This window comes from Lipotes vexillifer, unplaced genomic scaffold (assembly GCF_000442215.2).
Source record: "Lipotes vexillifer unplaced genomic scaffold, Lipotes_vexillifer_v1.1 scaffold155, whole genome shotgun sequence".
NCBI lineage: Eukaryota > Metazoa > Chordata > Mammalia > Artiodactyla > Lipotidae > Lipotes > Lipotes vexillifer.
The window spans coordinates 741814-757298 of record NW_006779813.1 but is presented as its reverse complement, the minus strand read 5'-3'; the positions used below and the strand labels follow the sequence as shown (position 1 = coordinate 757298).

The 15485-nt window shown below is 35.2% G+C and overlaps 1 protein-coding gene across 1 annotated transcript in view; it reads right to left on the bottom strand.

The window, feature by feature from the left end:
• Positions 1-15485, bottom strand: part of AHI1 (Abelson helper integration site 1) — a 195445-nt gene that overhangs the window by 92561 nt on the left and 87399 nt on the right. The window contains exon 20 of the mRNA XM_007452996.1: positions 12281-12398. Within this exon, the coding sequence (XP_007453058.1) occupies positions 12281-12398 (118 nt within the window). The remainder of the gene's footprint in view (positions 1-12280; positions 12399-15485) is intronic.

Here is a 15485-nt window from a genome sequence, read left to right as displayed (position 1 = left end):
AAAAAGATGGACACGAGTCAAAAATCATTCTCAGTTTTACTCCTTATGAAATTATAGTTGAATATTTTTTCAGAGGAGAAAGTTGAGGAAAAAAGTAAACTGACTGAAATTAGAACATTAAAATAATGTTCTACTTTTTACTTATCAAACATTTACACTGCAAAAACCACTTAAATTATTTTTAAAAAAATGACCAGTCATTCCACTTAGTCATTTCTTAGTCTCCATATTTGTCATCAACTTTGCTCTCAAGATTTGCAGAAAAACATGGAGTTATTCTTTACATTTTCATTCACTTTTCACTAAGGAAAACATTTCCTGAAAATACATGTTTAAAATTCTGGAAAATACAAATCAGCATTATCTAGACATCTCTATCATTACCAGAAGGTCTGGTTCCTCAACCTAATTTCCACTGTTAGTTGGCATTTCAATAAGTGATGGATACTCATTTCCAGAAAACATTACCAGTAAATTCTATGATATCATAGTCTCTTCACTATCTAGACCAAACTGACTAAACCACAAAATGCAAAAAGTATGTAGTTAGCTACTCTACATGAAACCTTAGGGCTATTCTGAGTACAGCCTTAGAAAAGTATAATCTAACTGAGTAAGAATAAATGAAAATTTAATTTAGATAGCCCTCCTACTCTGAATTTCCAGGGCCTTCAGTAGACACAAACCAAAATGTTTAAAAACTAAAGTATTTCTTATCATAGACTTAATTCACAAAAAAAGTTAATTTGGGACATAGAAATTTACAAAGGAAATAAAAATTATTTTTATGATATAGTATTTCATTTTTTTCCCCATGACCAGGGGAGGGGAAACATAAGGAGCTGCTTCCTTGGTTCTAAGCAGTGCCTACCCTAAGCAAGATTAGTAAATAAAAAATAATTACTGATTTTTAAACTCATAACTTTTCAAAAAATAATAGAACATAAAGACTGAAAGGGATTGTGACATGAAATCTGTGAAAGTGCTAATGTGTAGATATATACAGGGAAGGAATGAGTATATGTGATTAATATGGAATAAAATTTATTCTACTTTAAACATGAATTAAAATATTTTTCATTATCATAGATGTGGTCAACATTTTGATATACAATGTATTCACTATAATACTGAAAAACTAAAAATATTCATAAGCTCTAGCAATTGAAGAAAGGCTTGAAAATTATGGAATACTTTTTCTTTAAGACCAGGCATTAAGTTTATTATCAGAAAAAGTTACAGAAAACCATAGAAGTACATATTTGGGAATACATTCCACAACATCTAACTGCCTTAAAAATGTATGCCTAACTGCCTTAAAAATGGAAAAACTGTCATTTCAGTTTGAAATTATAAAATAGTAAAATGTGTCTTATGGTTGATATTAAACAATGTTAAACACAGTCTTTCTCAAACTATAAAAAATAAACAATAAAGTTATGCCTGGTCAAAAATAATTTTGCCATTTTATAACCTGTCCTCTCACCTTGCCTGCTGCAGTCAATATAAAGTTGTTGTAATTCTTCCTCTAATCCTCACTTTGAGTGGATTGGTTACTGATACTAGCAATTTTCCCTGGAGGCACAGCAGTAAATTATAAAACATTCACTATTTTCACCATGATATAAATTATGTTATGATAAGGAGGCTGAAACCTTCAAAGTCTCCTACTTCAGGATTATATAATGAAAACTACTTTTGTCTTGGAAGTGTTTTAATCAGTATGCCTAGAAGTTGTATTTTGAAAAAATATGTACTGAAAGGATATGGATTTTAACGTTAAGACATACACTAAATTTAATTCAAAGAGCATAGTGATTTCTCTTTCTAAAATTTAGTGGGAAGTTAAGTAAATTTAAAATCAAAAGGTTCAATGATTAAAACAGTTCTGGATATAGTCATAAAGATACTATCTATAACTCTTACTGCACTGTAAGTCAAACATAGCTTGGTATTTAAAAACTTTCACTTGCAGTAAACACTTTCCTATCTTCTATTTTCAAATGACAAGTCACTAAGATGAAATCACTTGCTCCAGGTCACAGCATAAGAAACAGAATCTGAATCTAAATTCAGGTGTCTCTGACCTCTTGGCTACGTGCTACCAGAATATGTGGTATTAATTTAAATAGGAAAAATAAGAAACTTCTGGAGTCTCTATTAAAGTTATCAACGCACAATCGTGATGACGAAATATCATGAACTCTTCAGGGTAATACTTTCAGGAAAGTTTTAATATAAAAAGCATTATTTGTATTTAATTTAAAAAATGGGTAATCCATTCTTTGTTTGTTTGTTTGTTTTTGCGGGCCTCTCACTGTTATTGCCTCTCCCGTTGCGGAGCACAGGCTCCGGACGCGCAGGCTCAGCGGCCATGGCTCATGGGCCCAGCCGCTCCACGGCATGTGGGATCTTCCCGGACCGGGGCACGAACTCGCGTCCCCTGCATCGGCAGGCGGACTCTCAACCACTGCGCCACCAGGGAAGCCCGGGAAATCCATTCTTTATACTGTTAACAACTGATTTGTCTGGTGTCAGATAATGAAGATTTACATCGAAGTAGATTTTGTAGATCTGTACTGTCCAATATGATAGCTACTGGCCACATGTGGCTATTTAAATTTAAATTAAAATGAAGAAAAATTAAAAATTTAGTTCCTCAGTCACACAAGACACATTTCAAGTATTCAACTGCCACATGAGGCTGAAGGTTCCCATGTTGGACTGTGCTGGTCTAGAATTCAGGAAAGAGGTCTGGGCTGAAGATAGACATTTGAGAATCACTGGTGTGTGGGCTTTACTTAAAGTCATGAGTTCATCAAGGAAGTGAAGTATAGGGAATCAAAGAGGATCAGATTGCAGTGGAACAGTCTAAAAAGACATGGAAGAAAAGAGGAAGAATCAGCAAAGGAGACTGAAGAGCAGTAGCTAATGAGATAAGAGAAAAAACCAAGAATGTGGTGGCCCAGAAACCAATGTATTAAGAAGCCATCGAATGTGTCAAATGCTGCTGATAGGTCAAGCAAGATAAGGACAAAGAATTGACCACTGGAATCAGCAATGTGTATAGGTCACTGGTGAGCCTGAAAGAACAGATTAGAAATTTCAACAAATTTACAGAAGATGAAAAGTGATTAGAAACGTCTGAAAACATTATGGTGGGCTGCTGTAGATACAGAATCTGACAATGAAACTCAGAGGAGCTGTGAACACAGAATCAGCATATTTGGTGGGGAGCAAAACAAAACATAATCCAGGAGAAATAATGGAAGGTTCATATGTAAAACACTTGGGCCAAATAGGCTGCAGATCCCACACAAAATGGATGCTGCTGAGCATTAACCACAAGCAAAAAAAAAAAAAGTCAATGGCATTGTCTCTAAAAATAATATTGAACAAACCATCTGGACAGAGTGAAGACTTCTAGAGTGGATACTGCTGTCCTGCTTATTCTCTTTCTGGCAATTAGTCTGACGGGGGGCTCATGTATCTTACCTGTTTACTACCCTAAATATAAGCCTGCCAGTTAATATGTTTTAGTCATATATACAAAGTTCTCAATAGACTTTCTGCTCAGGTGACAAAACAGTTAGATTATAGAGTTATTTACACAACAGAAGAGGGAGGGACACCATACTTGTATCCAGTCATTCATTTAAAGAAAACCAGATACCAAGGATCATCAGATATAAAGGAAAAATCATTGGCAAAAAAGAAAAACACAGGATACATTAACAGATGAAAAAAACTGAACACAGAGGAAATATCAATTCAGAGAAGAGAACTTAGAGATCTAGGAAGATATAATGACATCCACAGAACTTTGATACTAGGAAAAAGGAACAAACAGGACAAGAAAGAAACCATAAAGATCAAATGGATGATTGGTGAACTAAGAAAGACTTAGAATAAAGGAATGAGAGGGCTCTGAGACTGACTAGTTAGAAAAAGGAAAGGAGAAGGAGTCCATAGCTTCCACCTGAAAAACAGTAATGCTAACATCAAGAGTAAAATACAGAAACTCCTTTCAGGAAACTCAACCTCACTCATGGCAATGATCACATTTCTGTCACATACATGACAAAAAGTGGTTAGCTTGCTACACAAGTTTGAGGCTGAAAATCCTTTCTGAGATTAGATTTCACATTTCAGAGCCACATATACTACAATAGCTCTGTTTAACTTTGCCTAAACTCTCAGAAATTTCATATTTGATCTTTTAAAAAAGATGTCATATGCAAATAACTTCTATAAATCTTTAAAATATAAAAAAGACAAATTAAGAAGTTGTTATTACATCACTTGGAAAGCTTTGGAAAAGGTAAACATCAGAATACCTGTAAAATATAAATCCAGTGATCTGGCATGTACTCTGGCTATGTTAGAAAGAAATTATGTATTTTCCATATTCATTAACTCAGTAAGACATTTTAATTTCTCATAGTTTATGGTTTTCAGTTGCTTTCTTGTTATTTTTCACTGTTAATTATTTTACTTTAAAAATTCATACACTGGGCAAATGTCACAGTATAATTTGACAACTAAATTTAGTAGGTTCTTAAACAAAACACACACACACACAAACACACACAGACACACACACACAGAGAAATGTGACTGAAAAAGAAGAAAAACTTTAAGTTTTTTACTGTTAACAGATAGAGGGAAAAGGTTTAAAATTGTAAGGTTAGAACCATATACACCATATAAATATTCTATAAAATAGCTTCTTACAAAATAAATGGCTAGGAAACAGTGCACAAATTTAAGTTTATTCAAATCATCAGATTCATATGAGGAGAAATGCTTGCATTTATATTCTCCCCTCAGAGGGTGTTAGGAGAAATTTCCTATCTCAATGAGGACCATGATAAGAAATTTCTTATCTCAATGGGGACCAAGTACATACCCTTGTGCATGAAGACCATTCATTAAGTATATTAACATTAACTAGAGTTGATAAAAATGATGTTTAAATTAGGAAACGATAAATATGTAGAATATACTTTAAGTTATCGACATGGTTAGAAACACTTCACTAATTCAAGTGACATTTATTATTCAGGAAATATAGGCACTTTTATTACAAGTAAGGATAAGTTTCAACCTTCAACAAGTAGGTTAACTCAGATCACTGGAGAATTACTTAGTAAAATCCTGATATTGGTTACTAAAATAGCACCTTATATCTTTAATGTACCAATCAAACAACAATTTTAGAGACTGATAACAAAAAATATCTAACAAATAAACTCTCTTCTTTGTGGAAGGCAATATAAAATAGTGATGTGTTAAAGAAAAAAAGCCATGTGATCAAGGTCTTTTTCTCAGTGTCCAGAAAAATCTAAATATTAAAACATTCCCACCTCCAGGGGTTTTGTGTCGGCTAGTACTTATGTGGAAAGCCAAAGTTTCAAAAGTTAAGTGGGTTCTGGTGGATTATTTATATTTGAGATATTTGTTTGAAAACCTGTCTTCTAATTACTTCATCTTAATGTCTTTTCTGGCATGCTTCTCAAAATTCTCTTTTGAGAATCCATGTTTGCCTCTCTGACATGTTCTTTTTTCTGTCATCATCACTTCAAACATTTATTAAATCATGCCTTAAAATAAGATTTCCTCCATTCCTATGGCCACAATGCTAACTGCATGATTTCAAACTTAAAAAAAAATAATATAAAAAGAATCTCCCCAAAATTTCATGTTGATTATTCTCACAGTACTTATGGATTTCAAAGTATCTCATCCTCACAATTCTATGAAGCAGAAAATTCATCTGAAGTAGAAAGTAGAGACACTGTACTGGCAGAGAGAAACTACCCAAGATAACAGCTGGGAAGTGGCAGAATTAGAGCTCAGTCCCAACGCTTCTGGCCTTCTGACCCCAGGTTTAGTACTTTTTTCACCAAAACACACAAGTGCCGAATTCAGAAGAGTGGTTGGTTAGCATCATTAAGCACATTTAAGGACATCTGTCTACAGATAATCAGTTAATTCTGTAGATTATCTTTGGTAGTGAATTAATTCCTTTCATCCCACACCTGAACTGAAGTCTCGTAATTCTGGGGGTTTGAAATCAGAATTCAGTGAAACATTCTTTTTCAATTAATAGTTTAAAGTTCATTAAGTAATACTAACAGAAAACTCTGCCAATTCTTATAGTATGAGGAAGTCTTTGAACTCATTTTGCCTTCCTTAAAACGGAAACCCCCTTTTACCATCACCTGTGTTTGAGTTATTCTAACCTAATTTTTGCCTAAATGTTTTCTTTTTCTCCCTTTGAAATACAAGAACCATCATATTTCCAGCTTACATGTAATCTACCTTCTACAATGGGTTTATATAAGGATATCACAGAATCTCTGGTGAAATTATGACACATAAATAATAGATTTCAGTTACATTACTTAAAAAGTTTTGCACTTCTCTATAAAAAGTTGAAACCTTAAGAAATACTGACATTGTGAAAACAGTAAAACGAAAATTTGACTGGAAAAATAGCTCCTAATTTTAAGAACTGGTCAAGGGAATAAGTGTATACTTGCAAAGACACGCAAAAGAAACGGAAAGATACAGTTTTTCAAATATTATCCAACATGTAGAAGCACAAAAGCTAACTTGACAGACCTCTCAACCAATTCTGACGTCATCTGAATTATTTTATGATTTTGTTTAAGTCAAATATCTTGACTGCTTAGGATACGGAAAAAACATTAGTATATGTTTACATGATCTAATGGAGAGTGCAAACAAAATATGGAGAAGACGGAAGCTATTGATCACTTTTAAAAACCAAGTCACACTCTGCTAGCCCATCAAACTCCAAGTCTACAATTTAAAAAGAGGATATAGGACTTCCCTGGTGGCGCAGTGGTTAAGAATCCGCCTGCCAATGCAGGGGACACGGTTTTGTCCAGGAAGATCCCACATGCCGTGGAGCAACTAAGTCTGTGCGCCACAACTACTGAGCCTGCACTCTAGAGCCCACGCGCCACAACTACTGAGCCCACGTGCCACAACTACTGAGCCCACGCGCCTAGAGCCCGAGCTCCGCCACAACAGAAGCCACCTCAAAGAGAAGCCTGTGCACCACAAGGAAGAGTAGCCCCTGCTCGCCGTAACTAGAGAAAGCCTGTGCGCAGCAACAAAGACCCAATGCAGCCAAAAATAAATAAATAAAAAAATTTTAAAAGAGGATATAGAGATTACATTAATAGTCATATTAATAAAAATGAATCATTTTATTTTGCATGCCTCTACTTACCTATTAATAAGAATTAAATTTAGTGCAATGCTGTGAAAAGATATACTAAGTACACAAAAATGAACGATGCTGTCCTTCAAATATAGTCATGCAAAGATGATAAGTACTTCCTCTAACTTCCACCCTCATAACTGTGATTGATTTTATTACTGAATAATCCACATGTTAAAATTTACTACTATTGATATAATAAGGATTCTCAAGATAGTTGAATGGGATCTGGGATTCAGACCAACTATCTCAGAACAAAATTTCTCTGCAGAGAATCTCTTGATTTGACTGGCAACTAAACACCACAATTTCACTGGAACTAGGCTTTAAGAAATCTAATAACTGGTGAACACAGAATTATATTTAAAGGTCAGATAAAAAGATAACTTCATTAATTCTTAGAAAATACCTTCGTGACACCTCAGTTTTAACAACTACACCTATTCCAAATAGTACTGTACAGGTTATTACTTTGCAATATATCACACACCTCCAATGCTAGTAAGAAAAGCACATGCCCGTGGCCAGAGGGACCTCTGGGCAGAGTGGGAGGACAACGGGCCAGGAATGAAGGAGTGGCTCTAGGCATAGCCTCACTGAGGGTCCACTTCACTTCTGAGCTAGTGCCCCCCTCCAGCCAAAGGCAGAGGCAGCGTGGGATGGTGAGGGTGAGAAGTACTGAGCTAGGCGCGATGAGATCTTGCTCTAGATACCAATGTCACTAGCTATGTGAACTCTGACACGTCAGCCCTTCTGCTTCTCAGTTTCACGGTAAAGGGATTGACAGTCAAAGATTTAAGGTCCTAGCAGCTCTCAAAAGAGTTTACACTCTATGATTTTAATGTTTACCCTACTTTTCAGAGGGTTTTGTTGAGGATCAAATGAAGATGTATATAAATAAATTTTGATACAAATAGAAGTTATTGTTGTTGTTTTATAGATTTTCTTCATTATACTAAGGAAGTTTGGAAACAGTTTTGAGATGCAGTACAACATGTTCACCATATGGTGAGACATTTATGAACTATAACCTACAATTTAACCTAAAATGTTAAAATTAAAATGTCCTTTTTTCCGAGCTTTATAAAGGTATAATTGACAAATATAATTTTATAACTTTCTTTCTTATACAAATTACTCAGAAAAGATTTATGGTTTTAATTTTAATAAAATTAGCTGATTTATTATTTTGTTCATTAAGAACCTAGAGCAAAAGCCTAATGAACAGTTCCTAAAATAAGTATCTCATAAGAGTTGTATCCAGCTCTTTTCCTCTCTAACCCATCCCTCACTAAGACACGAGCTGTATTTTTTATTTTATTTTATTTTATTTATTTATTTCTTTGCGGTACGCGGGCCTCTCACTGTTGTGGCCTCTCCCGTTGCGGAGCACAGGCTCCGGACGCGCAGGCTCAGCGGCCATGGCTCACGGGCCCAGCCGCTCCGCGGCATGTGGGATCTTCCCAGACCGGGGCACGAACCCGCGTCCCCTGCATCGGCAGGCGGGCTCTCAACCACTGCGCCACCAGGGAAGCCCGAGCTGTATTTTTTAGAAACAAATTTTATCATTTCTCTTTCATCCTCATACCTCTGGATAGCTCTATGTTATCTGGAGAATAAAATGTGAATTCCTCAGTAGGGCACAGTTTGACCCCAATCTACTTTGCAACTCAGTTCTTCCTAAACACATCCATCTCACCATTTCCTCCAGCTAACCTAAGATTCAAACCACTGCCTAGCTAAGTCAAGCTCGCTTCCAGTTGTTTGTTTCAGTTGCCTGCCTCTCGGCTCAGCGTGCCCTCCTGCAGCCCCATCTGCTGATGAGGCCGATGACAAAGACACAGGTGAGTCCTTGGAAGGTATTATAAGGACTCTGGAACTCATTCTGACCGCCACAGAAACCCATTTAAGAGTTTTAAGCAGAGAAGTAACAGGATCTAATTTATTTTTCAGAGAATCACATTGTCTGCTGCGGGGAGAATAAGCTAAGGGACAGGAGTAAAAGCAGGGAAGTAGAGGGAGAAGAGGGATCCCGAATGGCTTCTGGTTCAACCTAAATGACTGGGTACATGTGCCGGAGTGCTGGGTGGGAAGACCTGGTGTGGGGCAGGGGAAGTGGAAGTGGAGGAACGGTTTGGGGGCAAGAGTTCTGCGTGGACATGTAAAGTACGAGAAATCGCGCAGCTGCTTCATCCCTCTATATTTCAGTGACACTTCGTTTATACTGTGATTTTAGAATTTATCACACTCTGACATAATTTGTTGCGTGCTCATTTGTCTTCCCAACCAGACTGTAAGTTCCTTGAGGGCAGAGACTGCCATATTTAGTCCATATCCTTAAGAAAGGGACTTAAACAAAGGAGCCACTTAAAATGATTTTAGAATGAATAAAGATAGTATTCTAGAAACTCTGAAGAATACAAACCAAGGAAGAAAGAAAGTCTTACTTTTCTAGCAGCCTCCATTACCCAGAACTCACCTTGAATAAGGTCAATGGAAGTCACAGCAGACCATAAACGCACTCTGGGTCTTGTCTTCCAGCATATAAACTCACTTATATATAATATATATCAAATCAACCCCTCCTCTTAAGCCTCTTGCATGAAGGCCAGTGGGCCCATATTGACTAGTTCTGTGTAAATAGTCTTTCTTTATACTGTACAAAGCCAAAAGCTGATAGCTTTTCAGTAAGACTTTTATTTTTAAACATCCTATCTACATTGTTCCCATAGTCCTTCATTTCAGTTTCTAATAGATTATTTGTACAGTCAAGAACACTTAACTATTTATCCCCTTTTAAAACTGGTTTGAATATTGAGTAGCCTCAAAGAATTTTTAAGACAGAAACTCACCAAATCCAGAGCCCTCATTTACCTGCAGGGATGAGAAAACTGAGGCCTGAAGAAATTACTAAAGATTCTGTAGTCATTCAGAAGTGAAGTCAGGTGTAGAAACTAGTTCACCTGTTTCCTAGGGCAGGATTTTTTTCCACGAAGATTGGCTTCTTAATGAATAAGATGGATTTGGCCATTTTGCAAAGGACTACATAGTCTGCTTTTATAACTTTTCTGTACAGCAATATCTCAATAAATTTTATAGGAAGGCTATGCCTTAAAATGAGGTCAGGCATATCAATAGCTAAAAATCAAGCAAAGCATTCTTACCATGTATTACATGGCTTAATGGTAATGCTCCTGCGATAGTGCACACACCAAGGGACATACATGATTTAAAAGGCCCACTCAAGGCCTATATGGCCACGGAAAGCTGAAGGTAAATGGAGCCAATCCTACGTATAATTGTGAAGTTTGCAAGGCTTGCCTTTATCATATTGGACTTTCCTTTTATTCTTTATCTTTAGTCTTTATCTGTCACAGTGGTAATCGCTCTTCCATTTCAAAGGCCTTCCTACCTATCCTCTCTGCTCTTTCCGTTTACAGAAAAAGAATTTTATATCTATTATCTACACCTTGTTGGTTGATAAACTTAAGACACTACTTGAATGAACTGTAATCAGTCTGCTAACTCAGTCAGACATTCATATTCTATCCCCTTAATCCTGAAGTGTGGAAGGAAAGATTTGTTCCTGGAAGAATTTTAGACCTCAGCAGAAAGATAGGGATCAAGTGGTGGAGACAGGTTCCCTCCCTCCTAGTCATTAAAATGACGCGGTCTGAAGGCAAACCAAGTATCGAGTTAGGGTGCAGAGAATGTGTCTACAGGAGCAGCCATGGTGGGCCCCGCTCACTGTACACAAGAACAAAGCTGTTGCTCTAACTTCTAGCGGTATCTGAAACACTAGAAATTTAAAATTTCTAAGGTTTGGGATAATTGTTAATTATTATAGTGATTTAAAATTAGAACTCAAAGTATTTTCAAAGCTAATGTACACACTCATCCTGTTTACGATATAAGTATGTTACACTCATATAGTATCTTATGCTTATAGAGTGCTTCCATATGTGCTTCGTGATTTGAACTTCAACAATATATAATGCAAACATCATTTCTAGTTTTAAAATGAAGATTCTAACATTTGCAGGTAATAAAGATAATAAAAGGCACAGCCAGACTGAACGTAAGAGTTCCTGAACCAAGTATTTTCCCACTGTGATACGTAACTCAGCGATATTAAAATGTAGCAATATTAAAATAACTTGCACATGTAAACTCCAAATACCTTCAAAGTAGAAAAGTAATATTGTTCCTAAATTTCTAAATAAAGTATGTTGATCTTTTCAAGCTCAAGTTTCTTCTTCTTCTTATAACTCTCTGTCAAAGACAACTGTTTTGTTATTCTCAGCTGTCTCATCTTTCTAAAAGACTTCAATAGCAGAAAAAATACCATAAAAAACCTAAAGCTAATGAATAGAAATAGTCATCTTTCAATACCAAAAATACACATTTCTCACCTAGATGCTTTTTCTTCAATATCCTCTGAAAACCTTATTCAAATTAATTTAAAACATTAGCCTAAAAATTTGCAGTTGTATAGTTCATTTCAACTCTGTGATTGATATACATTTTAATAACTAGCTTCTTTGCATATTTTCTTAATTTTCTCATTTTGAAGAAACATGATAGTACTGGCAGGATGTATTCTGTTTCTGCAAAAATGCATTTTATCTAGGCTTTCCTTGAAATGAATTACAAAATGTGATTATCCATAAACTATCGTTCCTTTACCCAAGGGAAATTGAATCAGATTTCATACTATATACATGTTTAAAACTCACACGTTTTGCTACCTTTAAATTATTATCTGCTCAACAGAATAGAGGTTGGGAGTGTCTACTATTAAAATGACCAAATTAAAAAAAAATTAAAAATAAATAAAATAAAATTACCAAATTCAAATTTGCTTTTGAAATAATTTAGAAAGAAAAAACGCTGGAATATAATTCATCAGGTGTGAAAACTGACCATTACAATGCTATGAGCCAGATTTCTGAAGTGAAATAAACAATATCCATTAAAAAACAGAATCTGAACATTGAAAGAACAGTCAAAGCAAGAAGGGCTCACCAGTCTGAGTGAAACCAAATTGACGCAGAATCTGATGAGCGTCCAGCATGTTTGATTGTTTTGACTTCGACTGTTGTGAGGAGGCTGATACTGAAGTAAATGAGAGATTTTTGTTAACCTGTAATAGGAAAGGCAAATCAGAAACGAAAGCGTAATTTCCTGGGTTACTGATGCAAAAACTGGATGAGAAATAGTTGCTTACGATGCAAACCAGGACACACGTCAAAAGGAGTGGCAATGATTTATATGCTGAGTTTTTAAGAGTTTACAAAACTTTAAAGTTTTTACAGAATAGTTTTTATCAAAGAAGGAATACAGTGATAGTGAAAGCGTGACTATATAAAAGTCAATCTGCCTTACTTTGAAAACAAGTTTGCTTAGCATGGAATTGACTTTATTAGTAACTCAGAGTGGTCTTAAAAGTTATGCCAAAAGAAATGTGAAAAATAAAAGTGACTCCTTGACTGCTTTCAATTAAGAAAGGGTTAAAACGTTTCACACCCACATTTCTTTAGCATTTTCGAAATAGCAGGTACTTCCTTTTCAGAGACTGCACAGAAAACACCTGTAATATTCATGTTTATATACATCATGGGGACATAGATAACACAGCTGCAACCTAACTTGCCAAGTGAAATAGTTTCCACTGCATCAAAAAATCTCATTCTTAAGACAATGTCAAAGAACAACTAAAATAATGAACGAGCAAAATTTCTGTAAGTAAATACAATGTTCTACAACACAAAAATCCTACTATCGTTGTCTGAGTACAATGGTTTCACAGAAATGAAATGCATAACAAGTGCAACATTATAACTACAGCTACTGTAGAAAAATACATGTCACAAAAAAAGTTTTAAATGTCTAGTAAATTCATTTTGTAACTCAAACAATTTCAGCAGTGATCTAGTCACTCATTATTAATAAATCATTCATCTTATTATTTTTATCACTTTCAAAAAGCACAATAAAATGTGATCTAATTTTGAAAAAATTTGAAACAGTTTCAAAAGTAATCTGTGAATTAACAAACTGTTAAATGATAGTTTATGGTATGTAAATATCAGTAGATGAAAATAGCTCCTTTCTCTCTCTTTTTTTGCAATAATCAAAACTACACAGAGGACTTCTACTGTATTAGTATTTAAAAATTCCCTTTTGGTGTTCTGTATACAGTAGTACTGGGTTGTGGTTACATGCCCTTTATCTGACTCATTATTTACATAATTTTTGTAAATGCTTCCCTTCTTTCAAACAGTGATAGTAAATGGTATATCTTAGATTAAGTTTTTCTCTTGAAGGAAAGATAATTTGGTGAAAAAGTCAATTAAGACCAGATGATAATATAGTTCTAAGGTTCCTAAACTGTTGTGGTATCATCTTATAAAAAATAAAAATATTTTTCAAAGTAGTTAGATGGGGTCAAATACTACACCAATGCTAAGAAAAATTATCCAGCTAGAAAAATTCTGTAAGGAGCCATTATTAAACATTGACCAAAATTAAAGTTGACTGTATTGATACAACAGCTAAAGTAACAATGCAATCACCTAACATCATTGAACTTCATTTTCCATCTTTAAATGGAGATAATAAAAATAGTACGTATGCTTCAAAGGAAATGTACATGAAGAGCAGTAACAATGAACTGGTATTACAAAGTGCTATTCACATAGGCTAACCATAAAGCACTAAATAACATATTAAATATGAAATAGATTAAACAAAGTATGCTGGTAAAGGGAACCTAAAGTGCTATACAAATCAAGTGCTATATAAATATTAGTTATCATTAACATCACTACAAATAAGGGTAATTAAAAATATGTAATGCAGTAAGAAGATGCAGTAAATTTTTCAGAATGCTATGCTTTTAAATGGAAGTACTATATACAAAATGACATATTTATCACTTAACTATTTAATCCACTTCTCTTTTTAGAATCATTTTTCAGTTTTACTTCTGTGTTCTTAAAAATTTTTATCCTACGTGTCAAACAAAGCATTTTGAAATCTGGTGCAAAAGAACAGGTGTATGCTGGACACCACACACACACACACACACACACACACACACACAATCTGCCTTCATTTACTTGTGTTAAAACAAAAATGGATACCAAGAAAACTACAAGAGGATACTTAAATGCCTCCACTCAAACGGAAAGACTTGTCACTCTTTTTAAGTAAAATACTGTTAAAAAACCCCAACTATAATCTACAGTTACATGTTTTCCCTAAGCATTTTTATAATTTGCTCTTTCTGGACACATTTCTTTGTGTGTGTGTGTGTGTGTGTGTGCTATGCGGGCCTTTCACTGTTGTGGCCTCTCCCGTTGCGGAGCACAGGCTCCGGACGTGCAGGCTCAGCGGCCATGGCTCACGGGCCCAGCCGCTCCGCGGCATGTGGGATCTTCCCGGACCGGGGCACGAACCCGTGTCCCCTGCATAGGCAGGCGGACTCTCAACCACTGCACCATCAGGGAAGCCCAAGGACACATTTCTTAGAGACTATTCGAATGTCCATGAAGTGATAAGTGGCAACCTAACAGAGCAGATGAGTCAGTTTCTAAGGCTGACTCAAATAATTGTTAATTATTATAGTGATTTGAAATTACAACTCCACGTATTTTCAAAGCTAGCTTACACATATTCACTACTTCATTTAAAGGAAGAAAAATAATAACAACCATTAAATACAGTGAAGCAATATCTATTTTTGAAATATATGCTGTGGAAAAGAATTGCTTAATAATTTTACAACAACAGAAAGGTTGGCTAAGATAGTCTACCCTACAACAATCTATCCTCTTTTTACAACACACTTTTCTGCTTGCTTCATGCAAAAACCACAGTCTGCCAAAGTCAGTTTAATACCTCCATACTGTGTAAAAAGAAAAGCATAAAAATTTAATGAAATTCATAATAGAGAAAAAGAAAAAAAAAACACCTAGAACTGCCAAGTTAATCACAAAACTGTTTTGCCTACTCTTTCTGGGTATAAACAGTTTTGTGTAAAATATGCAAATACTAATTCTCTAGGAGGGGGTTAATTTTCATGTTAAAAAAGTCACTGCTCTAACCTAAAATTGAATGCACAAAGCTAAACAGGCCATCAATAGTTTACCTTTTAGTGACTAAATTGTAAAACCATTGGGAGATATATAACACTGATTTCCATATACACTTACGAGTCTAAACATTT